At 37.5% G+C, this 27,485-nt stretch overlaps 1 protein-coding gene across 1 annotated transcript in view; it reads left to right on the forward strand.

Annotated features, from left to right (window-relative positions):
• Positions 1-20,935, forward strand: part of POSTN (periostin) — a 49,739-nt gene extending 28,804 nt beyond the window's left edge. Inside the window, exons 17-23 of the mRNA XM_014452967.2 lie at positions 2,628-2,708; positions 4,854-4,943; positions 6,621-6,710; positions 7,955-8,032; positions 8,405-8,488; positions 19,336-19,377; positions 20,749-20,935. Coding sequence (XP_014308453.1) covers positions 2,628-2,708; positions 4,854-4,943; positions 6,621-6,710; positions 7,955-8,032; positions 8,405-8,488; positions 19,336-19,377; positions 20,749-20,786 — 503 coding nt within the window. The 3' untranslated portion in view covers positions 20,787-20,935. The remainder of the gene's footprint in view (positions 1-2,627; positions 2,709-4,853; positions 4,944-6,620; positions 6,711-7,954; positions 8,033-8,404; positions 8,489-19,335; positions 19,378-20,748) is intronic.
• Positions 20,936-27,485: the final 6,550 nt, after the last annotated feature.

A 27,485-nucleotide genomic window follows, 5' to 3' on the forward strand; every position in this document is an offset into this window, starting at 1 on the left:
ACAACAAGGCTGGCAGGGGAGCAGTTAGGGGCAACCAGCCCGGTAGAGGGGGCAGTTGGGGGTGACCAGGCCAGCAGGGGGGTGCAATAAGAGGCGACCAGGCCGGCAGGGGGCAAAGCAGTTAGGGGCAACCAGGCCAGCAAAGGGGGACAGTTGTGGGTGACAGGCCAGCAGGGGGGGCAGTTGGGGGTAACCTGGCAGCCAGGCAGGTGAGCAATTAGGAGCCAGTGGTCCAGTATTGTGAGAAGGATGTCCAACTGCCGGTTTAAGCCCAATCCCCGGGATCGGGCCTAAACCAGCAGTCAGACATCCCCCGAGGGGTCCCAGATTGGAGAGGGTGCAGGCTGGGCTGAGGGGAACCCCCTTCATGCATGAATTTCGTGCACCGGGCCTCTAATATTTCATAAAAAATTAAAGAATCTTTATGGGCTCTATTCATCGGAAATGTTATGTCATCTTTCTCTACTAAAGATATATATGTGCATTACTTATTTTTTACTTTTCCTATTTAATCCATAATAAATTCACCACTTTCCATATATGTCAATGTAATATTTTGCTTACAATGAGCCACCATCTATAATTCCTATATTTTCCTTTACTGAAATTAGATCCTCACTCACAGAGAATGTTACACTTTATGAAATTATGCAAGTCTAGTAAATCTCATCTTCCTACTCAATGTCTTGAAATAGCTTTGATATTTACATTCTGATGTCAAATGTTTCTTTAACTCCTCCTTAACATTAGATGGGTAGGCTGTTATTTAGAAGCATACATCAAATAGAGGTAGAGACTAATTAAACCAAAAATTTATTTTTTATGTTTATTTATTGACTGGTCTATAAAATTTATTTAATATGCTTGCTCATATTATTCTGGTCCCTAAAATACTATACATCCTAATTTTGGGGGGGACTGCTGTTTAGCAATTTTGTCAAATATATTGAGGTAAAGAGTAATAAAATCAGTATTTAATCTTTGGCTGGTGACCTGTCAGAACTATTTGCCTTCAGGAAAGTGTGATTGAAACAAAACTAACAATCAACTAAACGCCCTAAACTTCCAGTTCCTTAGTATGAAGTAAAAATTTGAGGTAAAAGTAATTAACTCATTTTGAAAGTAGCAATGGATATGACCTCTGTATTTGATCTTCATGGTAAGGTTTCTCTATGGTAGGACTAGCTGTGAAACCAATAATTGGACACAGATTTATTATGCCTTAGAGCTTTATAATTTGAGATCTCAAGACATAAAATTTTGATATGACTGAAACATGGTCACAATTAAGGCCTAGAAGCCATCTTAGTTCAAAAGTGGATACAAATAAACATCTCATAAAACTGAGGTGAGAATGTTACAGAAACCCAAACTATGCTAACACCTCACCTTTAAAATGTCAATATATCTGTTATGAATGCACAAGTAGCTTTAGTGCAGCATGTTATCTAATGGAGCCATCTTTAAAGGACTCTAATTAGAAGTTACAAAAAGCCAGTAACTCTGCTTATGAGGCTCCAGAGGCTCATTTTTAGTTAATCTGTACAAACAAAAACCAACCAAAAAGTTGGCTACTATCTTAAATAAATTTTACACATTATTATCTTAGTTGGGTGGATGACATTCATTCAAAATACATACCTTTAAATTTTAAAAAAGATGATGATGATAAAAATTAATGATATTGTAGCTTGTAACTTAAATAATCTATACTAATAATAGAGGAATATGCAAATTGTCCAGGACACTGTCACAGTAACAGTAATGACCAAACAGCAGGCTGTGTGGGGCAACAAGGCTGGCAGGGGGAGCAGTTGGAGGCAACCAGGCCAGGGGGGTGGGGGGAGTAGTTGGGGGCAACCAGGCCAGCAGGGGTGCAGTTAGGGGCGATCAGGCAGGCAGGCAGGTGAGCAGTTAGGAGCCAGCGGTCCCTGATTGTGAGACTAAACCAGCAGTTGGACATCTCCCGAGGGGTCCCGGATTGGAGAAGGTGCAGGCTGGGCTGAGGGGACCCCTCCCCCTCCCGTGCACAAATTTTGTGCACTGGGCCTCTAGTGATCATATAATGTTTGTTGCATAGAGCTCATCTGACTGGCTGAGATTTATTTTTACTTTTAAGTATGCTGAGCTATTTTTCTATTTTCCTCTCTAGATTAATGTTATAAAATGCATGAAAAATATTTTGCCTTTTATTTTAATTTTTTTCTAATTGAGAAAGAATTCAACAATGCAATTTGAGATATTATGAATTGCATGAAATTAAATATATTTATTGTCTTCTGTTGCTATGTAGTCAATATTTTCAAGAAGTATAAAAGAAGGTAAATAGCTTTAGTGGTGCAGTTCAAAATAAGAGATTTCTAGATAGAATTTCCCACTTAGTGAGTCTATATTTCACTGGAACAAATCCAAGTGCCTGGACTTCAGAGTACAACATCTGGCCATAAGAAGATACTACTAGATAATGTACAATGAATATTTCCTGCATCTTCTGTATGAACATATTACTGTATCTGATACCTCAGTACCTAGCAAAAACAAACAAAACAAAAACAAACAAAAAAAACTGTTTTATTCAGGTTGTTGATATATAAGCATCATTTATGTTCCACTTTCTATACTTTCAGCTACTAAAATTATAACCAAAGTTGTAGAACCAAAAATTAAAGTGATTGAAGGCAGTCTTCAGCCTATTATCAAAACTGAAGGTAAAAATCAATGTTATACATGTTTCCTTTTACTGTGAAAAAAGCCCATATAATAGACTGATTTCTATGAATGTATCTACATTCTTTTTTAAACTAACATGCTAAATATTTCTATACAAATGGCATGCTTGTGTTATTGAAGAATAGGGAATGCAAATTATTTCACAGAGTGGATTGTGCAGTTCTAATACTTTCAGTACATTTGCTTGTTCTGGACTGAGAAAACAGTAGTTTCACATGAACCTAATGGGCTATTGCATTAGCATTAGTACCCAGATATTCACTAAACAAATAAACGCTGAGCATTTTTGCTGCAGTTCGATTCCTTCAGAGAATATACTCTTTTTTTGCAGCTTCATTTCCAATCTCCCCACATGGATCTCTTTTATACTATTACAAAAAACTCTTCCAAAAAGTGCAGGCATTTTTCATCCAACAACTTAAGAGAGTACAGAAGCTGTACGTTGATGAAAACTTAAAATTACAACCATACATAATATATTTTGAAATAGAAGAAGGAATAAATAGCTGGTGTAGTGAGTCAAATCTTAGAATCCTTAGTTCTAACCCTGAACTCATATGTATGAGTTAAACATTTCTCCTGACGTTTCAGACTAGAACATTAAGCACTCACTTTTCTCTTTATACTTACTGTCTATGTTAGCCAGCTTCAATATCTTTGCGCCACCTTTATCTAATGTATTTTAATTATTACTAAGAGTCAGACCTCAATAAAATTTCATTTCTGTGTCTAACCATCTTAATGTGGTGACTTGACAAATGCTTATCTTGGCAGCCATTTATAATTGTCCTGCTCTAAAATGATACTGATATTTCCTTCTCATTGTTTGCACTTTTGAAGATATACTGATGATTATTGAATTCTCACTAAATAAATTAGACTCCAAGATGTTTCTTATTTTAAAAAAGAATACTTAACCAAATTTCAGAATAAAGAATAAATCAATGGAAATTCAATTCAATACATACTTATTGAGCAGTTCTTGTGCTGGTTACTCTCCTAAATGCTGGAAGTAAATATGAAAAAGAAATATTTTTGATGAAAAACCTTGCCTTCATAGAGCTTCACTATAAAGGATATTTCTGAAATATCAGTTTAAGTTCCTTTAAAGAAATGTCGAGTCAGATGATTTATTAACTCATTTCCTATGTTTAAAAACCTTAAGTGTACTTTTCTTTTGAAATATCTATACTTTAAAAATCTGGCCTTATGTTTTGATACTCAGTATCCCTATAGATCAATTATCATGGTGTGAAATATTTATTGTTTAAAATAACTATACTTTTGTTTTCCTCATTTTATTTTGTTCTAGACTATTTAATTCTGGGTAATTGAGAATTTCTGGACAAAGCAAATAAATCCTCTCAAAGATAAGCAAATATAGTTACCCTCAGCTGTTGAAGGTTGTTACAGAATAAGTTAAATGTACTGAACTTTATTTTTCTTCTCCTCTATGAAATAGTCTTGATTAACTAATGTAGTAATCAACTTTCTAACATTCAAAAATATTTTCTACTGAAGCAAAATCATTTTGCAAGTCAAATACAACACATTTAACTTTTGCATTTGAAGGACTGTTTATTACTTAGTAAATTTTTGCATCATTCACATATAGAAGGTAAGTACTCAAATTCTTTTAGCCATAAAGCCTGAAATTTAGTATCTTAAAAGTAGGCATAAATTTGGGATTTTTAAATGTTCAATCTTATGCTCATTGGATTAAAAAGTGTAAGATAGTCAGTAATTAAAATTTAATAAAGAAGTAGTAATAGACAATCTCAGTATGGTAAAATAACACTAGCAATAATTAGAACAACTCAAATTTGTATATACTATATGATTCACAAAATATAGTCACATATTTTATGTGATCATACTTTATAACTACGAATGAATGGATGTATTTACAAATCAATTTAAGCCCTCTTACAGATGAAAGTAATTTTAATGAATAACAAATACTTCCTAATTTGAAAAAAATGGGAATTGTTTAAAACTGAATTCATAAACCCTGAAATCACTTTCATGTTTGAGTAATACCAAATGTTGAAATAAATTTATCGTCCTGGTAAATTTAAAGGACTACTTAACATGATAATTTGTTTCCTAAAACAATGTCTCAGGACCCACAATAACAAAGATGAAAATTGAAGGTGAACCTAAATTCAGACTGATTAAGGAAGGTGAAACAGTAACTGAAATAATCCATGGAGGTGCGTTATGTATGTGTTTCCTAGTGCCTAGTTGGGATCTCTGTGATTATTTTAATCACAGGAATTGGTTTAAATATATTGAACATCTGATGTTTCCTCTTGGTTTTTGTTTTATGTAAATCATGGGAATACTTTTCTCAGTTATGGGTTCTTATTAACCTGTCAAATAAAACATAAATGCCCTTTAATTGATCTAGTTGGAATTAATTTAACCATTAAGCCACCATGTTCAACAAAACTGTCATTATTTCTCTATATGCAGTGATAATTGTGAAATATAATGATGACAATAATTTCAACAAAAGGACATATTGGACTTAGAAGAAAAAATCCCATTGTATTAGACTGACTAGTAAGCCACTGTTAAGATTATCATAGAGTTCTCATTCTAATAATGTAGAACTCTCTGGATTCTCACTAAATACTCATTCCACAGTCAGGAAACAAATATGACATGGAGAGTTAGTTTACTAGATGGCCTTTGCCCTTACCCAAGATTCAGGACACAATTATGAGTTTTCAGACATCTGTTGATCTGAATTTATTTGAGTTGTGTTCCCAAAATTATTGCAGTGGAATCTTGATTCTCAAACTTAATTCATTCCAGAAGGCTGTTCGAGAAACAATTTGTTCAAAAACAGAATCATTTTTTCTGATTAGAAAGAATTAAATTGAATTAATTCATTCTAGACTCCCAAATAATTCCCTGTTGTATCCTTTCTTATATAGAGTACATGTCTAATGTACTATTTATTCTATAAATAAACACTTTTTTTCTTAAATTTATCGAACCACCCTCTACTAGCCTTAAAGGAACCACTTTCAGCACTCATTCCAGGGGTGTCTTTCAGGTCAGTATACAGCATCTTCCCTTTTCCACAAATCATTGCCTCTGAAATGCTAGCACCAGCTAACTGCTTTTTCTTTATACAAATCAACAAAAATATTTCTATCTCTTCAATTGCCTGAGATCATTGTTTCATGAGCACTTTCACACCTTTAGCATCACTTGATGGCCTCTTTATATTTTAAAATTGTGCTAATTGTCCATCTAGCCAGCAACAAAACAACAACAAAAATATTCCCAGCACAATTTCCTGAGATGTTAACAACAGGTTTTGTGGTAAACTGACTCATACTCTCACAGTCTCTCATTTGTTTGTAATTTGAGAGATGTTGTTTGTTTGTTTTTAATATATTTTTATTGATTTCAGAGAGGAAGGGAGAGGGAGAGAAAGAAAGATAGAAACATCAATGATGAGAGAGAATCATTGATCAGCTGCCTCCTGCACGCCCCACACTGGGAATCAAGCTGCATCTTGGGCATATGGCCTGACTGGGAATCAAACCGTGACCTCCCAGTCCATAGGTCGATGCTTAGCCACTGAGCAACACTGGCTGGGTGCTGAGAGATGCTTTTTGTCATGCTGATATATCAGCATTAAAGGTTTGTTAGGTCAAGAACTGAAGTTTTGTTCACAATCAAGACATTTTTCTGTGAACTACTTGGTCAAGAACCAAATTGTTCGAGATGGGAGATGTTGGAGAACTGACTTTTGACTGTATAATTAAATTCCAAATGGTATTGTTTTGAGAAATACATTTACTCATTAAAATGTCTAGCTTTTGACACCATGAGGTGATGAATCAAATGCATTTTTCTACCCCTAATTTCAGAGCCAATTATTAAAAAATACACCAAAATCATTGATGGAGTGCCTGTGGAAATAACTGAAAAAGAGACAAGGGAAGAACGAATCATTACAGGTAATCTTTAATTCCATAGATGTAACTGTTCCTTGGATTATAAAAATCAAGCTACAGTTAATCCTAAAATATCTCTATAAGAATTATTATATCCTGAAAACAACAATCATAAAGAACATATGCACCCCTCTGTTCACAGAAGCATTATTTACAATAGCTAAGATTTGGAAACAGCCCAAGTGGCGTTTAGTAGATTAATGGGTAAAAAAGTTTGGGACATTTACACAATGGAATACTATGCAGCAGTACAAAAGAGGGATCTCTTATCTTTTGGGACAGCATGGAGGGACCAGGATAGAATTATATTAAGCAAAATAAGCCAAACTGAGAAAGACAAATATTACACAATCTCACTTATTTGTAGAATCTAATGAACAAAATAAATTGACCAACAATATAAGACCTGAAGCATAGAGGCATGGGACAGACTAACATACCTTGGTGTGGGGATTAGGGACATGAGAAGAGATAAACCAAAGAACTTATATATACTTACATGAATAGCTCATGGACAGGGGCAATAGGGGGGTGAAGACCTGGAGGGGTGGGTAGAGGCTGGGAGGAGAGAGGTAAATGGGGGGAAAGTGGAAGACATCTGTAATACTATCAATAATAAAAATATATATTAAAAATAATTATTAGAGAAACTGTCATTTTCATGGTGGTTATTGAAGTAACTATTTTTTTGGCAGGGATAATATTATTCTAAATGTATAATCTATGTTTTTCTCTGAGTTGGAAATTTGCAGACAAATCTATAAGAATTTGTTTTTATTATGTGCTTCATACACATTATATAATGTATTAGTATATCCTAGAACCAAAACCATTCCCTCTTTTGGTTTTCCATTAATCTTGAGGTCTACACATATACATACCAGAATATATGCAAGTATGTATAAAACAATTAATAATTTCAGTAAACCTCTGTATCAGTCTCCCACCAATAAATTAGCTTAAAATTCTGAATACAACTATTCTATAAGTATTTGTTTAAATGAGTGATTAGCAACTATGGCCCATGCCGCCTGCTTATATAATAAAGTTTTATTGGAATGTAGTGTTAATTCATTTATATAATGTCCATGAATCCATGAATATTTTCACACTATAGCTACTAAGTTGAATAGTTGCAACACAGGCCATATCACCTACAAAGTTTAAAATGTTTACTATCTGGCCCTTTACAGAGGAAGTTAATCTACCCCTGTATTAGTCCTATTTTTTTATTGTCTTTCCTTTAGGTCCTGAAATAAAATATACTAGGATTACTACTGGTGGTAGAGAAACAGAAGAAACTCTGAAGAAATTGTTGCAAGAAGGTCAGCATACTAAAAAAATAAGAATATGACTTTACCTAAGCTGTCTGTAAAGACTAATCTTTGAGGCTTTATATGTGTTTTTTTAATTTTATATCATTTCTTTGTTTTAAGTTCTATACCAACACAAGAGAAAAAAATTCAAACATATAGAATGAAGCTTAAATGACAGTCACATTGATTGTTATGTTACATATTTGTTATATATTGTTCAACAGATTTATAAGGAAACAGGTTTATTGAAAAACAGCACTAAAATCTGAGAAAGAACCAAGTGTTGGTCTGGAATTCATTGTTGGGCAGATGTGTTTATATCAGGTCTCCTGTCTTCTTGCTACATAAACCAATTTCTGTTATAAACATGTACCCTCTCAGAGGTCACCAAAGTCACCAAACTCATTGAAGGTGGTGATGGTCATTTACTTGAAGATGAAGAAATTAAAAGACTGCTTCAGGGAGGTTAGTAAAAAAGAAACAACTAACCCGTTAACAGGTGTGGTGACTGAATTCTTCAACTTTTTAAAGACTGAGCATTCACAATTTTTTTAAAGATGGCATCATGTGTTATCTTAACAGATTAATTTGTTCAATGGTAGTTTAATTAATATCTATAAATTATAACTAGTTTAAGCAGTCTTTAAAAAGTATGGTATAAAGCTTGAGGAGCACTGAATATCTTTTTGCTTTGACACACATAATTATAAGGGTATTTTAAGTATGTGAAAAGGGGAAACTTTTAAAATTGGTAGTTATTTGAACAAACCCAACTTGACATATATTTTATATTTTAAAAAATGTATTCACTGCTCCCACAACAATAATACAAGGCATGTTTATGGAATCTTTAAGCTCATAGATCTAGAAAAAAAAACAATGCATTTAGTAATTTTCTTTCCTAAAACTACATTCTTGGGAATGTGTATCTGTTTCTTCTAACAGTCTGTGTGATAATCTATACCTGGGAATCTAAATTATTTTGCATATAATATTAATCTTAATCTTTAAAGTATGGAATGTTCTCTGTCTGTGGCATTAAAAGGACCTACTTATAAAGGCAAAAGAGAAAAATAAGAATTCAGAATCTTGTGCAAACTCTGAACAGTAATTATTTGAAGAAATAGCAATGTCATAAATATAATGCAGATAATTTTTATTTGAATAAATTAATTTCCATTTTATTTCATTAAAGATAAAATGTTGACAGGTTGTTTTAGAGAAACACGTAATTAAACTATTATAGAAATCAAATATTCTCCTTGAAATATACCATGAATTGAGAACATTTGAGAATGCTTAGCCAAAGTATGGTCCAGATGGTTTTTCCTGCTTAAATTTTTAAAAATTGTATCACTCTACCCAAGAAAATATAAATTATCTTGGGACCATGTATAATTATTGCTTTTTTATTCCTTATTTTAATACAGATAAAAATCTCTTACATAATGTTAAAACTGTTCAGCAATAGTAAAAATAAATATTTTTTATTCAAACAATAATTGAATTTCCCCTCAATAGAAAGATATGTATCTGAAATATGTAAGATTTCCTTTCAGACAGCAGAGGATATGTGACACAGCCAAAGCTCTAAAGAAATCAAAGGTTTCTGTAAGATCTAATACAGAATTCACTCATCCACCTCCAAAATCTTAATAATCTGCAAAGAAAATATATTCATTTGAGTGAAGAGGCAAAGACATTTTGAAGATTAAATTAAATTTTTTTTTTTATTTTTTAGTCCTTGCCACACTAAATAGCATTGTAGAATGGCAGTATTTCCTTTTTCTTTTAATGTATCTTTAGAGAATGAATCAGTTAGTAGCTGTACCTGTGTATATTGCTTTAAATTATTTAAGCTTAAACTTTATGTTAGTATGTTTTCTTCCCTTTAATAAAGTCCCATTAATAAGTCTATTATAAACAATGAATTACATTCTCAAGAATAGCTTTACTCAAGAAAAGAAGATAACCTGCTGCAAGTTAATAATATTCTATTTTTAGTTAATAGACTCTTCCTTAACTCCTGTTTCTGTTCATTGCAGAGGTTGATTCCTTTAGTTTCCACTATATGGTTTTTCTACATATCTATAAAGCATCAGTTTCCACTATTCCACACCATAAATTTTTATTAAAACATTTCCAAGGTTTTTATTTTTATCAGTATAATCAGTATAGCTATTAGTACAATCTGAATATTGATTAGATATGCTAGTTATTTTTCCATTCCTGTAAAATCATTAGGTCATCCCTGAATCACAAGAGTCCTCTTACCTAGATCTTAAGAGACACTGATTTATAAAGAAGCTGGTATTAATAACAATTAGGTCATGCCCAGCCAGTGTGGCTCATTGGTTGAGTACTGACCTATGAACCAGGAGATCACAGTTCGATTTCTGGTCAGAGCACATGCCTGGGTTTGGGGCTCAGTCCCCGTAGAGAGCATGCAGGAGGTAGCCGATCAATGATTCTTTTTCATCATGGATGTTTCTATCTCTCTCTCCCTCTCCCTTCCTCTCTGAAATTAAAAGAAAAAAATAGGTCATGCAAGACTGGCTTTTTTTCTTTGAGAATCTAGATAATTGATCTATATCCAAACTCTGGTCCTTATCTCTAAGCTTGGAGTTTTCTATCTGAATTGTTCATATTGTGGTACATTTTTATGAATTGGGTATCAATCACTGAAGTCATGACTAAGTGGTCCCCTCGGGTACTAATATTATGATTTTTCACTAAAATACATTAGATTCCTTAACTAAAAAAAATGTTCTCACAAAATGCATAAAGTTTTTCATTCTTATCTTAGGCCGAACTGCATTTACCAAAAGTACTAAAGTAATTAAGGAAGAATATCAAACTATGGAGAAAGGAACCAAAAAGGTCATGGAAGGTTTTGACAAATCTGACTATATAACCTGTAAAGATTTATGGCCTTTTTAGACAATAGGGAATCAGGTTGTAGATCTGACTCCCAATCTGGGCTCCAACTCTAACTTAAGTTAGCTGATTTATTTATTTTTTGTCTTGGTTCCTTCTTCTGAAAAGTGGGGCTAGTAATGTTTACCTACATCTAAATGAGTTAATATATGAAAAGTGCTTGGAATAATGTTCAGCACATATGAGCTCCCAGTAATGCTAACTAGTATCAGTATTTTGGTCAATTAACATTAACCTGGTCAATATAGTAATATTTTACACCCTATTTTAAATTTCCAAATTAATACAAATGCAAAAATCTCACAAATAATTGAACTGACATGCTTTGCATGTTTCACAAAACATGTGGTAGAGAAAGGGCCTTTGTTGGTACCATTTTGCTTCTCTAAACATGCCCTGTTACAACTCTCATTCAGTTTGAGATAGCAGAGTTCCCCTGGGAGGAACTCTGATTTTGTGCACTTCATTTACACTTTTTTCTAAAGATGTTTGTTTGCCACGATGAACACTTATTTTGATATTGTCATACCAAAATAGTAATGAATTAGCAAATTAACTAACTGGATGTTCATCAATTGGATGCTATCAAGTAAATAGAAAAAAAATCCAACTGTCAGTGCTAATTTTGAAAAGTAATGTTGTGAATACTTCTCTGATCTTGTTATAAATTGTACAATAACTTATTTGGAAGTTAACAAGTCCATTATAAAAATGGTCTTATTCACTATTTAAAGGTTGGATCCCATTTTTTTTCTTGACAATATTTATAAGACATATTTTGTTATCAAATACTTTTAAAGTTAAGAAATTTATCAATTGGAACATATTCTGTAATTCAGACTTTCCTATCTCACATAAACTTTACCCCACTATCCAATTTAAGGAAGTTTTCCACAGTTCTGTATTTTTATTAGAGCACTAATATGGTGTTAAATCATATACATCATATATTCTGTGGAAAAGAAAGACTTGTTGGAAATCTGCCACATAGAACTAAAATTTGTAAAAAGAAATTTAAAATATTTCTTTTTACTTGGTGTTATATAGCCAAAATTACTGTTGGTGACAGGTTCATGCCTTACCTTTTATGGAATACTAGAGGCCTGATGCATGAAATCCTTGCAAGGGTAGGCCCTTGCAGCCACCCCAACGGCTGCTGCCTCAGCCCCCGCAGCCCCAGCTTCGTCTGGAAAGTCCTCCAGAAGGTCATTCTGCTGTTTGGCCATTCAGGCAATTTGCACATTTTGCTTTTATTATTATATGTTAGAGACTTTATATATGCATATATATTAGAAAAACTTTGACTTAATTATCTGATATAGATTATTTATAAAAATCATGAAGTCAAAATTTGAAGAAAAATGAAGGTAAGCTGAAAAATGAAGTCACTGTAGGAACCTCTTTGATCTCAAATGATCAACAACAAAGTGAAAACAGGAAGTTAGGGATTAGGAAGATGGCGACTTGCAGGAAGGTAGGGAGGGAGAGTGTGAGAGCTCGAAGGAGTGATAGAGGAGTGTGTGGATGTGTGTGGTGTGTATGTGTATGAGCTAGGGACAGTTAGATTCTGCAGGTCTTCCAAGGGGCTGCCAAACCAGGCAGTCTTAGACAGCGGAGCCTCGCTCCCAGTGAAGACACTCCTGGGTGGCCAGTGCGGGTACAGAGACCACGCCATCTTGAGAAACAGAGCTGCTTGAGACTAGGATCCTGGCCTCAGCACCACCCAGTCTGGTCTTAGATGCAAACTAGGACCCTGCAGCCACTGGGGACAGAGACCTGCGACCACAGCTACAGACCCACAGACACCAAGAATCCAGACATCCCTGTGGCAGATTTCTGTGAGTAACAGAGCCCATTGTCCTCCCAGCAGGCTCGCAGGGAGCACCATAGTAACTGACAGACCGGCCCCTCGCACAGCATCTGCAAATGCAGGAATTTGAGCCTGAGAGCTTGCAGACACTGGGAACCTGTTCCCCACAGCACCTCTGCAGGAACTTGAGCCTAGGAGTGCTCAGACACTGGGAATTTGTTCCCCGCAGGGCAATCGGGCAACCAAACCCGAAGCCCATGCAGGGCGGTAGTGCCAACAAACTTTGATTCTGGGCAACCGTTCATTGAAGTCCCCCAAGCTGACCGGGACCCTGAGTCTCCAGGCTGGAGGCAGCACTAAGCACCAGTGACTTGACTCTGTTTCTTATCACCTGCGCCTGGGATCCCTGATCCCCAGTGCATTCACACGAAGAGCCAGTGACTCCAATTCTTGGTGCATGTGCACACAGGGACCCTGATTCTCAGCACGAGGCTGTGCAAAGCAACAGAGACTCTGATACTGGATTCTTGGGGAACTCTGACTCCTGGCACTAAGCTAGGGGCTCCGATCTTCAACGCACGCCAGGGGGGTCTCTGTTTCAGCACGGTGCAGGCGGGGTCCCTGATTCTAGGTGCACACAGGAGGCCACACTGAGTGCTGGTAATGCTGACTCTGAGCAAGCCTGGTTCCCACCAACCCACGACAGTCACACATCTTAGAGTCGGAGCTCTTCAGTAACACTATGATGGTGCGAAGCTCCCACTGCACATGGCCCAGGCCCACGCAACTCGATGTTTGAACCTTCTGGTGATAGTCAAAATGGGGAGACGACACAATCCCCAGAGGAAAGAAAATGAGGAGTCGCCAAGAAAGGAAATTAGTGAAATTGAAGCATGCAACATGACAGAAAATGAATTCAGAGTAATGGTTGTACAATTCATTCACCGGATGGATGAGAAAATCAACAACCTATCCAAGAATCAGGAAGAAATGAAAAGTGATATGGCTACAATCAAAAACACCATGGGAAAGTTTCAACAGTAGACTAGAAGAAGCAGAGGACCAAATTAGTGAGTTAGAAGATAAGGTTGAGAAACAAGCTCAATCTGAACAGGAACTGGAGAAAAAAAATTAAAAAGCAGGAGGAGATCCTAAGGGAGCTTTGGGACAACATGAAACGAAGTAACATATGCATAATAGAGCTGACAGTAGAACAAGAAGAGCAACAAGGATTAGAAAATCTATTTGAAGAAATAATGACAGAAAACTTCCCAGATATGGGAAAGAAAAAAGTTACACAAGTACAGAGAGTCCCAAGCAAGAGGAATCCCAAAAGACCCACAACAAGACATGTCATAATTACAATGGCAAATCTTCACGAAAAAGAGAGAATCTTAAAGGCTGCAAGAGAGAGACAGAGAGTTACCTACAAAGGATCCCCCATCAGATTATCAAATGATTTCTCAACAGAAAAACATCAAGCTAGAAGGGAATGGAAGGAGGTATACAAAGTGTTGCAAAGCAAAGGTCTGAATCCAAGAATTCTCTATCCAGCAAGACTATCAATCAAAATTGAAGGGGAAATTAAGAGTTTCACAGATAAAAAAAACGCTAAGGGAGTTTATCATTACCAAGCCAGCAATGCAAGAAATGCTAAAGGGAATGCTGTAAAAAGAAGAAATAAAAAGGTAAGAAAGAACACAGGCACAAAAATAGAAATGACTACAAACAAGTACATTTCAATAATAACTTTAAACATAAATGAACTAAAAGGTCCAATCAAAAGATATTAAGTGGCTGAATGGATAAAAACACATGACCCATATATATGCTGTCTACAAGAAACCCACCTCAGAAGAAGGTGAAAGTGAAGGGATGGAAAAATATCTTTCAGGCAAATGGAAATGAAAAAAAAAGCTGGGGTAGCAATACTTATATCTGACAAAATAGACCTCAAAATGAAGGCCATAACAAGCGATAAGGAAGGCTACTTCATAGTACTAAAGGGATCGATACAACAAGAGGATATAACCCTGATAAACATATACACACCCAATGCAGGAGCACCCAAATACATAAAAAAAACTCCTGGAAGATATCAAGGGAGAGATTTACAACAATACAATCATAGTAGGGGACTTAAACACACCACTGACATCACTGAATAAATCCTCTAGACAAAAAATCAACAAAGTAACAGCAATCCTAAATGACTCTCTAGATCAAATAGACTTAATTGACATCTTCAGAACATTTCAAAACAAAGACAAGGAATATACATTCTTCTCAAGTGCACATGGGACATTTTCAAAAATAGACCACATATTTGGTCACAAGCAAAGTCTCCCCAAATTCAAGAAGATTGAAATTATACCAAGCATCTTCTCAGACCACAATGGCATAATATTAAAAATTAACTACAATAAAAACAACCCCAAATACTCAAACACTTGGAAGCTGAATAGCATGCTACTAAATAATAATTGGGTTACCAATGAGATCAGAGAAGAAATTAAAAACATCCGTTAAACTAATGACAATAAAAACACAACAATCCAAAATTTATGGGACACAATGAAAGCAGTCCTGAGAGGGAAGTTTATAGCTCTACAGGCCTACCTAAAAAACAAGAAAATATGATAGTAAATCATCTAACTCTACAACTCCAAGAATTAGAAAGAGAGCAACAAGAAAAGCCCAGAGTGAGCAGAAGGAAGGAGATAATAAAGATTAGAGCAGAAATAAATGACATAGAGACCAAAAAAAAAAAAAAAACAATACAAAAGATCAATGAAACCAAGAGCTGGTTCTTTGAAAGGATAAACAGGATTGGTGAACCTCTAACAAGACTCACCAAGAAAGAAAGAGAGAGGAGCCAAATAAACAAAATCAGAAATGAAAGAGACGAAATAACAACAGACCCCACAGAAATTCAAAGGATTGTTAAAAAATACTATGAACAACTCTACTCCAACAAACTAGACAATCTGGAGGAAATGGACATATTCCTAGAAAAATACAACCTTCCAAAACTCAATCAGGAAGATTCTAATAATCTCAATAGACCAATAACTATGGAAGAAATTGAAGCAGTCATCAAAAAGCTCCCAGCAAACAAAAGCCCGGGGCCAGACGGCTTCACAGGGGAGTTTTACCAAACATTCAAGGAAGAACTAAAACCTATCCTCCTCAGAATATTCCAGAAAATTCAAGAGGAAGGAACACTTCCAAGCTCATTCTATGAAGCCAGCATCACCCTAATACCAAAACCAGGTAAAGACAACACAATGAAGGAGAATTATAGGCCAATATCCTTCATGAACATAGATGCCAAAATACTCAACAAAATTCTAGCAAATTGGATCCAGCAATACACTATGACCAAGTAGGATTTATCCTGGGGATGCAAGGATGGTACAATATCCACAAATCAATCAACGTGATTTATCACATAAACAAATTGAGAGATAAAAATCACATAGTCATATCAATTGATGCAGGAAAAACATTTTACAAAATCCAACACCTTTTCTTGATAACAACTCTCAGCAAGGTAGGAATGGAAGGATCATACCTCAACATAATAAAAACCATATATGACACAACCACAACCAACATCATACTCAATGGTCAAAAACTATACCATTTTGCCTAAGAACAGGAACAAGACAGGGATGCTCACTCTCACCACTCCTGTTCTACATAGTACTGGAAGTACTAGCCATTGCGATCAGACAAGAAGAAATAAAAAGCATCCAAATTGGAAAAGAAGAAGTAAAACTGTCCTTATTTGCAGATGAGATGATACTGTACATAGAAAACCATAAAGACTCCATCAAAAAATTATTAGACTTAATAAACAAATTCAGCAATGTAGCAGGATACAAAATTAATGCCAAGAAATCTATGGCATTTATTTACACCTATAGCGAACTTACAGAAAGAGAAACTACAAAAGCAATCCCATTTATCATTGCACCAAAGAAATTAAGATACCTAGCAATAAACTTAACTTAGGAGGTAAAATTCCTATATTCAAAAAACTACAGGACACTGAAAAAAGAGATAGAGGAAGACATAAACAGATGGAAGAACATACCGTGTTCATGGATTGGTAGAATCAACATCATCAAAATGTCTATACTACCCAAAGCAATCTATAGATTCAATGCAATCCCCATTAAATTACCAATGGCATATTTCACAGATCTAGAACGAACATTCCAAAAATTCATGTGGAATAAAAAAAGACCTCGAATAGCTGCAGCGATCCTGAGAAAGAAGAACAAAGTAGGTGGGATCTCAATACCAGATATCAAGCTGTATTACAAAGCCACTGTTCTTAAAACAGCTTGGTACTGGCACAAGAACAGACATATAGATCAATGGAACAGAGTAGAGAACCCAGAAATCGACCCAAACCACTCCGCCCAATTAATATTCGACAGAGGAGGCAAGAGCATACAATGGAGTCAAGACAGTCTCTTCAATAAATTGTGTTGGGAAAATTGGACAGATACATGCAAAAAGATGAAACTAAACCACCAACTTACACCTTACACATAAATAAACTCAAAATGAATAAAGGACTTAAACGTAAGATGGGAAACCATAAAAATACTAGAGGAATCCACAGGCAGCACAATCACAGACATATGCCGAAGGAATTTCTTCTCTGATAATGCTCCTAGGGCAATGGAAACTAAAGAGAAAATAAACAAATGGGACTACATCAAAATAAAAAGCTTTTGCACAGCAAAGGAAACCATCAACAAACCAAGAAGAAAGCCCACTGCATGGGAGAACATATTTGCTAATGTTATCCCTGATAAGGGTTTAATCTCCAGCATTTACAGGGAACTCATACAATTTAATAAAAGGAAGATAAACAATCCAATCAAAAAAAAAGGGCAACAGACCTAAATAGACACTTTTTGAAAGAGGACATACAGAAGGCCGAAAGACATATGAAAACATGCTCAAAGTCACTAATTATACGAGAGATGCAAATCAAAACAACAACACGGTATCATCTCACTCCTGTCAGAATGGCTATCATCAACAAATCAACAAACCACAAGTGTTGGAGAGGATGTGGAGAAAAAGGTACCCTTTTGCACTGCTGGTGGGAATGCAGACAGGTGCAGCCACTGTAGAGAACAGTACCCAAACCACTATGCCCAATTAATATTCAACAGAGGAGGCAAGAGCATATAATGGACTCACTAAAAATGGAACTCCCATTTGACCCAGTGATCCCACTTCTAGGAATATATCCCAAGAAGCTAGAAGCACCAATCAGAAAGGATATATGTATCCCTATGTTCATAGCAGTACAATTCACCATAGCTAAGATTGGAAAGAGCCTAAGTGCCCATCAGCAGGTGAGTCGATTAAAAAACTGTGGTACATCTACACAATGGAATGTTACGCTGTGGTAAAAAACGAGTTCTTACCATTTGCAACAGCATGGATGGAACTGGAGAGCACTATGCTAAGTGAAATAAGCCAGTCAGAGAAAGACAAATACCACATGATCTCACTCATTTGTGGAATATAGTGAACAACATAGGCTGATGAAAAGGGATAGATCCAGAGACAGAGAAGCAGCAATAAGACTGTCAAACCTCAGAGGGAAAGTAGGGGAGGGTGGGGGTAAGGGGGAGATATCAACCAAAGGACTTGTATGCATACATATAAGCCCAACTAATGGACACAGACAACAGGGGGGCGAGGGCATAAGTGGGGGGGGGTTTATGAGGGGAATGAGGTCACATATGTAATACCTTAATCAATAAAGAAATTAAAGATTGAGAGAAAACAGGACATTAGGCCTTCCAGGTAGAGCTTATTGATGAAGTACAAGAAAAATAAGGGAATTGAGAAATATTTTACAACTGAAAAAGCCCAAAACTACACAGTTATAGACACTTGAAATTCTTAAAAATAATTTTCTTATTATTTTTAACTAGGTTTTTTTTAATAGTCTTTCAGGATTAGAAGTAAATCTGGAGATATGTAGGCACACATTTTCTGAATTGCTTTTTTTTTTATTTCTAGAGTTATTAGCCAAATGATACTTTGTTGTCCTCATGTACTAAAAGGTAATCATGAATTAATTTACAATGATAATTCACAGAGGCAAAAGTCTGATAACATTATAAATAGTAATGAGTGGATATCCCTAGGAAGATACTTCTGCTAAACTTTATATAATGTGAAATATCTCTTCATCATAGTCATGCTTTTTACAAAAAGAGTGAAAAAATCATGTAAGCTATGTACTCTTTGTAGAAGTGGCACATTATACAGAGCTCCAAATGCCACAATGAAACAAAATATTTTGCAAATGGTGAAAATTCATTATGATACATGGAAAATAAGTTTCTGTTTTGTCTGTTACCAATGCAAGTCTCATGTTTGTGAAATTCACTATTCCAAAAGAAAATCTACACACTTAAGTGATGTTTATTTAAAATTTTATACTTTTCTGCTTAATTGTGGTTTTCTGTCTGATGCTGGCCATAGTTTCAAAGTTTTTCTAACTACAACTATTTAATTTTAGACACACCTGTGAGGAAGATACAAGACAACAAAAGAGTGCAAGGTAAATGTATTAACTATAGTAATGTACATTTGTAACACATGTGTTGTTAAAAGAAACCAAAGAAAAGGAGAGTGCTTTCATATATTTTATTGGACTTTGTTGTCTATTAGGGAGAACAGTTAGCCAATGGGGGTAGAATATTTTGATATCAAGAAGATAAATTGTTTATATTCTGCACTATTAGTAAAATCTAAGAATAACAAATATTAAGGAAAAAGTAATTATACTCATCTAAAGTGCTAGATACATTGAACCCTTTAGGAAAATTCAAATAGAGTTAATATGGAAAGAAATCCTTAAATATCAGAGCTGAACAAAAGTAAGAAAGGAGGATCTGAACTTTGTAAAATGTTATTTTTTGAGATGAGACTAGAGTTGAAGTATAAACACTGTCCACATACAGACGATTGTTAATATAACTGTTCAAAATTTTGATATCATGTGTAGATTACATATACATAATTTACATCCCATGCACTATCATATTCTTTATAACTATGTTTATGTTCACTTTCTAATCTTCCACTTAGGTTACCTTACATTCTAATACATTAAAAAATCAAAGATTCCCCTTATGGAACTTGGAATAAATTATAAATTTGGAATTTCTAAAATAATTACATACTGGTAGTCAAAAGAAGTTCCAAGTCTTACAAATGCATTATGGGCATATCTGATTTTAAGCTAATCCAATACAGACATTTGAAATTAAATAATCAATGGTACATGTAATTTTTAATTAAAATTTATCAGGGATTTCTTCTGAACTTTCAAATTCATTCAAATTTTCTAGAGAACTAAAATCACCACTTTAAATTATCATTTTCATATACCTTTATACAAAGTATAACCTTGATTTTATCATCATAAATGAAGGATATTATTAAGAAACTAGAGGCGCAGTGCTTGAAATTCATGCACTCGGCAGGGGGGTGGGGACGAGGGTCCCTCAACCTGGCCTGTGCCTTCTCGCAGTCTGGGAGCCCTCAGAGGATGTCCAACTGGCGACTTAGGCCTAAGCTGCCAGTCAGACATCTGTAGTGCTGCTGCGGAGGTGGGAGAGGCTCCCACCACCGCCGCTGTGCTTGCCAGCATGAGCCCAGCTTCTGGCTGAGCGGTGCTCCCCCTGTGGGACTGCACTTACCACCAGGGGGAAGCTCCTGTATTGTGTCTTCCCCCTGGTGGTCAGTGCACTTCACAGAGAACTGTCGTTCTGCTGGTCATTCTGCCGTTCAGTCAATTTGCATATTAGCCTTTTATTATATAAGCTATGGTCTTTTATAGATATAGTTATACATAGAATATCATATTTTTAAACTCTAATATTTCATTACATTTATTATCTATATGTTCTCTTTTCTTCCTAATCAGGATCTAGAAGACGATCAAGAGAAGGTCGTTCTCAGTGAAAATCCAGACAAGACGACAAAGTTTATACAACCCTAAACCCTGACATTAAAGAATTATTATGAAAGCCACTTTGATTTCAGGAAATAAACCATCATCACAAAAAAAATAATCATTGAACAATTCTGAATGCAAATTTAATTCTAGGAAAATGAGGGGAATTGTGGACTTTACAATCTCAATTGTGAGATGGGAACTGAGGGAATTCAAACACCTTACAGGCTTTTACATCTTGACATTAAACATTCTGACGAACTTTGGGATCCATCAGAGAAAATCCTTATCACTGGATTCATTACAATTCAAATCTCAGTGGTGAGCCATTATCCGATTCAGAAAATTAAGCCTTGAATTTATTTAGTGGATAGACAAAATGTATGCAATCAGTTATTTCTCCATGAAAAACTAACTTATAGAAAAGGGTGCTCAATATTAAGAAAACAGCCCTAGCCAGTTTGGCTCAGTGAATAGAGCATTGGCCTGAGGACTGAAGGTTCCCAGGTTCGATTCTGGCGCATGCCCAGGTTCGAGGGGGGTGTGCAGGAGGCAGCCGATCAATGATTCTCTCTCATCATTGATGTTTCTATCTCTCTCTCTTCCTCTCTGAAACCAAAAAAATATATATTTTTAAAATATTAAGAAAACAAACAAAACTTTTACATCAAAAGGTTTTGCACATTTCTAATGCAATGTGGGTTTACTGGTAAATTAGGTATTTCTACAACTCATTTTATACTCTTGAAATATTTGTCATATGCTGTTTGCAGTACATATTTTTATATCAAATATTTCAATATAACCATACATTTTTCAGCTATAAAGAGAATTACTTCAAATTGGGTAATTCAGAAAACTCAAGATTTAAATTAATAAGTGGTTTGGACATGGATTTTTATACCTCCATTGTTATAACAAATACTCATTAAAGGAAGCTGAATAAATTTAGTGCTTCTTGAATATTTAAAACTATTGCTTTGAAAAAGAATCATTATACAATAAATCAATTATTAAACATGAACTGAGTACCTAATATAACCCCAGAACTGTACTAAATTACGAGGAGCAAACGATGAATTACACAGTCACAGTCCTCAAAGGGTAGAGACAAATCACCAATAACCCATAATGCACCACGGCCTTTAATCAACACTATACAATCACAAATACATCAATTATTTTTTCTATGATTGAGCTAGACATAGGAGTAACCACAGAGAGCTCTGAACTGAAACTGAAGTAATATTAGAGTCCATTGCATGACAAAAGAGGGAAGAAAAATATTTGTTTATTGAGAATGATAAAGGTACCAGATTAATCTACCCAGATCTCAGTAAGTGTCATTCTTGCTTGGACTAGTTGATATAAGAGTATTTAAGAAATAGAATGTATACTCATAAGGAAATGATTAGTGATTGTGTAATAAAATTATATCATGCACTGGAAATCAGTCATTGGGAAATTATAAAACTAAGGAGGGCCAAACTAAAGATACCAGTCTTGACTATACTTACCCAGCTTGGATCAGAGGTTCAGTTCTAAAGTACCACTACAGGACCTGGAAACTTTTTGGGTAGCTGAGAAGCAATTTGAGTGAGGAAATAAGACATAAAATTTTGATAATATTGCTTGGTGAAGAAGTGTTTGATAGCCTTGGTTTTCCAGAATGCTTTCTAGTCTGGGCCAGAGAAGTTTGTTCTGGACTCTGACTACTGGAAAATCTACACAGCTGTCTTTTGGACCAGCAGAGTGATCTGCATAGAGAAATCGAAGTCCTGTGCAGAGCTGATTTTCTGCCCTTTTCTGCTTGGTTTGGTGGTATGGGGGAATTGGTGCCATGCAGAGCTGGGAATTTTTACTGTATTTCTGAGGGAGGCTTCTGTCAGGGAGACTGACAGGCAGGTCCTGAGCTCTGTGACTTCACTGTGGGCAGACATACCTGAGCTTACTGGGAGTTTCACTGCAAAGCACCAGGAAAGAGTAATAGTGCTTGTCGCCCCTCCTGCAGGCTGTGGGCTCCACCCCCAACAGGAGAGTGTTTGGTTCAGCTCTGTGAAGTCCAAGATACCCCTGCTGGGTGCAGTTCTGTGAGGTATAGGGGTTCCTCTCAGAGCAGGCATTGACAAAGTGAGACACTTGGAGGCTGTTATCTGGGACCAGCAGAAAGTGCTTAGCCCTCTCCTGTGGGTTGGGCCAGAAATATCTTCAATGGGAGACTCTTTTGATCTCTCCCCCTGTGCCCATGGGGACTGAATCTGCTCCTGCAGAGGAGACGGCAAGCTGTGCCCAACCTGAACCTGCAGTGAGTCCCATTAGGGGAAACTAGAGTTGGACACTCTGGCAGAGACTGAGATTAACTTTGAAGCATGGACTAATTTTCCCTCCTTGAGTACCTGACTGTGTAATCCCCAAGCAGGGAGCCAACTAGCTAAGCTAGGCTAGCCAGGGTTCATCCTAAAGACTCTCTTTGGAAGACTCTGGAAGAAGGCCAGGAGTAGCTGACAGGTGGAGGTGTATCTCAGGGAGCCTTGGTCTGATCACAGATCTTCCCCCAGCCCTAACCTGGAAGAAGCTGAACCATTTACATAAATTGGCCCCTCCCATGTACACAATGTCTGACAGTGACCTGCATCTAAAACACACACTAGAGAATGCAGAATTAACACAACAAGGAAGGTATGGGCTTCAGACCAAACCAGAGCTCAACCCAACTAGACACACAAACAGCACACCCAAAGAAGGATCCCAGCAGGTTCCAGACCCTGCTAGCAAGAACACTGCCTAAGGGGGAAGTCCCTGCACATCATCTTATACAAGGTGATCAAGGTTTGCCTCTATAGACACCCAGCCTAAAGGGTTTATGATTGTGCCACTGCATTCAAATAAGGTAGTTAGAGACTGTACCTGAATAGCAGTTTGCATGCCAGCATTGAGGTTGAGCCTCATAGTCAACCCTCTTGAGGGTCAATTCCACCCACAAATGGGCCAACAGCAAGCAAGACCAAATTAAAACAGAAAGATCCAAATAATAAAGAGACATTTCTAGAGCACCCAACCCAGGAGATCAAGGAGACTGTACTACTGAGACCCACACAACATGCACTACAGAAGGCCACACCACCAAAACTGGGAGTCTTAGCAGTTCTACCTAATAAAAAGAAACAAACACAGGGAGACAGCCAAAATGAGAAGACAAAGAATCAGACCTTAAATGAAAGAACAGGAGGAATCTCCAAAAAAAAAAAAAAAGAGCTAAGTTAAATGGAGGCAAAAAATTTATCAGAAACAGAGCTCAAAGTAATGAATATAAGAATGTTCAGAAGAATGAAAAAGAACATAGAAACCATGTAAAACAACCAATCAGAAGTAAAGAATGAAATAGCTGAAATAAAGAATACACTGAAAGAAATAACCAGTAGGCTGGAGGAAACAGAAGGAACAAATTAGTGAATTAAAATAAAAGATAGAAAAAATATCACTCAATAAAGCAGAAAAGGAAAAAATAATTAGTTTGTTAAAGGGAACTCTGGAAAAATGTAAAACAAAACAACATCCTTATCATAGGAGTACTAGAGGGAGAAGAAAGTGAGCAAGGGATAAAGAACCTGTTTGAAGAAATAATGACAGAAAACTCCCCTAACCTGGTGAAGAAAAAGACACACAAGTTTAGGAAGTACAAAGCCCCAATCAAGATGAACCCAAAGAGAACCACACCAAGACACATCATAATTAAAATGGCAAACTTTAAACAGCAAGAGAGAATCTTAAAGGCAGCAAGAGAAAGATAGTCAGTTACCTAAAAGGGAGCAATCATATGGCTGTCAGTTGATTTCTCAACAGAAACACTACAGGTCAGAAGTCAATGGCATGTAGTATTCAAAATAATGAAAGCAAGGATCAGAAACAAAGACTAATCTATCCAGCAAGGCTGTCATTCAAAATATACGGTAAAATAAAGAACTTCCCAGACCAAAAAAAAAAAAAAAAGGCTAAACAAGCTTATTACCAATGTTGGGTCTGAGCTCCTCTGCTAGGGACTGAACCTCCTTTGACACTGGGAATTGGGAAAAAACATGAGCAACCACAAGTACATGGGTCGTGCTTTATTGCAAACAAAGCAGCCATTACAAACAAAGCAATCACTGCCTAGAAAGCAGCCAACCACTGGCTGGTCAGTAGCAGATTTTTATACTAACTCAGACAAAAGAGTCTTCTTGCCAAATAGTGGCATCAGTGTTACATGAACTAGTTACATACTATATAGGTGTGCCTGCACAGTGGATACAGTGAAACACTGTGTCATTGCCTTTGCACATGCCTATGGCAAACGGGCCTTTAACATTCTGCTTCCTCTGGTCAGGGTCCCCACAACCACCAAACCACCTTTGCAAGAAAGGTTAAAGGGACTGCTATAAGAAGAAGGAGAAATAAGAGGGAGAGAAGAGGGGGAGGGAGAGAGAGAAGAATATAGGCATAAAGAGATGGAAAAAAATTCATGCAAATGGAAACAAACAAAAAAGCTGAGGTAACAATACTAACAAAATAGACTTCAAAACAAGGGGCATAAAAGAGATAAAGATCCCTGGCCAACTATGCTCAGTTGGTTGAGCATAGTTCTATTCACCAAATACGTCACTGATTTGGTTCCAGTTCAGGGCACATGTATGAGTTGTGGGCCCTGATAAGGGATGTATAGGAGGCAGCTGGTAGATGTTTCTCTCTCAGTCTCACTCTTCCATCCTCTCTCCCTAAAATCAATAAAAAATATATTTTAAAAAAGAGAGACAAAGATCATTACATAATACTAAATGAATCAATCCAACAAGAAAATATAACCCTGATAAACATATATGCACCCAATATAGGAGCACCTAAACAATATATATATACTAGAGGCCTGGTGCGCAAATATTTGTGCACTGGCTGGGGGCGGGGTGTCCCTCAGCCCCACTTGTGCCCTCTCACAGTCTGGGACCCCTTGGGAGATAATGACCTGCTGGCTTAGGTCCGCTCCTGGGTGGCAGAGGGCAGGCCCAATCCCTAGGTGCAGCCCCTGGTCGGGCTCAGAGCAGGGCTGATTGGGAAGTTGGGGCGCTGCCCCCTGTCATGCACAGAGCAGGGTGGATTGGGAGGTTGCGATGCCACCCCCAGTCACGCTCAGGGTAGGGCCGATTGGGGAGTTGGGGCGCCACCCCCTGTCACATTCAAGGCAGGGTTGATGGGGAGGTTGCGGCGCCACCCCCTGTCATGCACAGTGCAGGGCCGATCAGGGGGTTGGGGCGCTGCCCCCTGTCATGCACAGAGCAGGGCCAATCAGGGGGTTGGGGCACTCCCCCCTGTCACACTCAGGGCAGGGCCCATGGGGGGGTTGGGGCTCCGCACCCTGTCACACACAGAGCAGGGCGGATAGGGAGGTTGTGGCCCCGCCCCCTGTCACACACAGAGCCGCAGGGCGATCAGGGGGTTTGGGCGCTGCCCCCTGTCATGCTGCTCCAGGGGCCAGGAGGCCTCGCGGCTCAGCTGATCCCAGTGCTGGGAGGGCTCGCTGCTCCGCTGATCCCGGTCCTGGGAGGCCTTGCTGTTCTGCTGATCCCAGTGCTGGGAGGCTCCACTGATCCCAGGCCGGGAGGCCTTGCGGCTCCGCTGATCCCAGGTTCAGGAGGCCTCCCGGCTCCGCTGATCCCGGTGCTGGGAGGCATATTACCCTTTTACTATATAGGATAGAGGCCTGGTGCATGGGTGGGGGCCAGCTGGTTTGCCCTGAATGGTGTCCTGGATCAAGGTGGGGGTCCTGCTTGGGTGCCTGGCCAGCCTGGATGAAGCGATGATGGCTGTTTGCAGCTGGTCACACCCCCTTCAGGGTGGGGGTCCCCAGTGGGGTGCCTGGCCAGTCTGGGTGAGGGGCTGAGGGCCGTTTTCAGGCTGGCGGGCGACTGAAGCTCCCAACCTCTCCTTTCTTTCTTTTTTTTTCTGGGATTTATTTACCTTCTATGGCTGTCACTGGAACTGAGAGCCGGCTTTAGCTCTGAGGCTTGGCTCCAGCTCTGAGACCTCGGCTGCTGATCTGGGTTTGTTTGGCTTCTATAATTGAAACACTGTTTCAGCTCCAGCTCCGAGGCCGGCCGGCTGAAAGCAGGTTTCTGGGGTTTGTTTACCTTCTATAATTGCAACATTGTTTCTTAGAGTGCAGCTCAGAGGCCGGCAGCGGCAGGCGGGGAACCTTGGCTTCCTCCATCACTGGAGCAAGCAAGCCTCCTGTTCCCTTCAGCTGCCTGGCTGCTGGCCGCCATCTTTGTTGGCAGTTAATTTGCATATCTTGCTGATTAGCCAATGGGAAGGGTAGTGAAGTTACGGTTAATTACCATGTTTCTCTATTATTAGATAGGAGATATATATGTGTGTATGTATATATATATATATATATATATTGCCTAATATGCTAATTAGACCGGACAGCTGAACGACCTTCTGGACATCATTCCAGATGTCCTTCCAGATGAAGCCATGGTGGCGGGAGCCATAGCAGAGCCTGTTAGGAGCGATCAGGAAAGCACGCAAGTGGTTAGGGGCCGTGAGGCAGGCAGACAGGCAGGCGAGCGGTTAGGAGCCTGCAGTCCCAGATTGTGAGAGGGTGCAGGCCGGGCTGAGGGACCCCCGCCTCTAATATATATATATATATATATATATATATATATATATATATA

This window comes from Myotis lucifugus, unplaced genomic scaffold (genome assembly GCF_000147115.1).
Source record: "Myotis lucifugus unplaced genomic scaffold, Myoluc2.0 scaffold_19, whole genome shotgun sequence".
Classification (NCBI taxonomy): Eukaryota; Metazoa; Chordata; class Mammalia; order Chiroptera; family Vespertilionidae; genus Myotis; species Myotis lucifugus.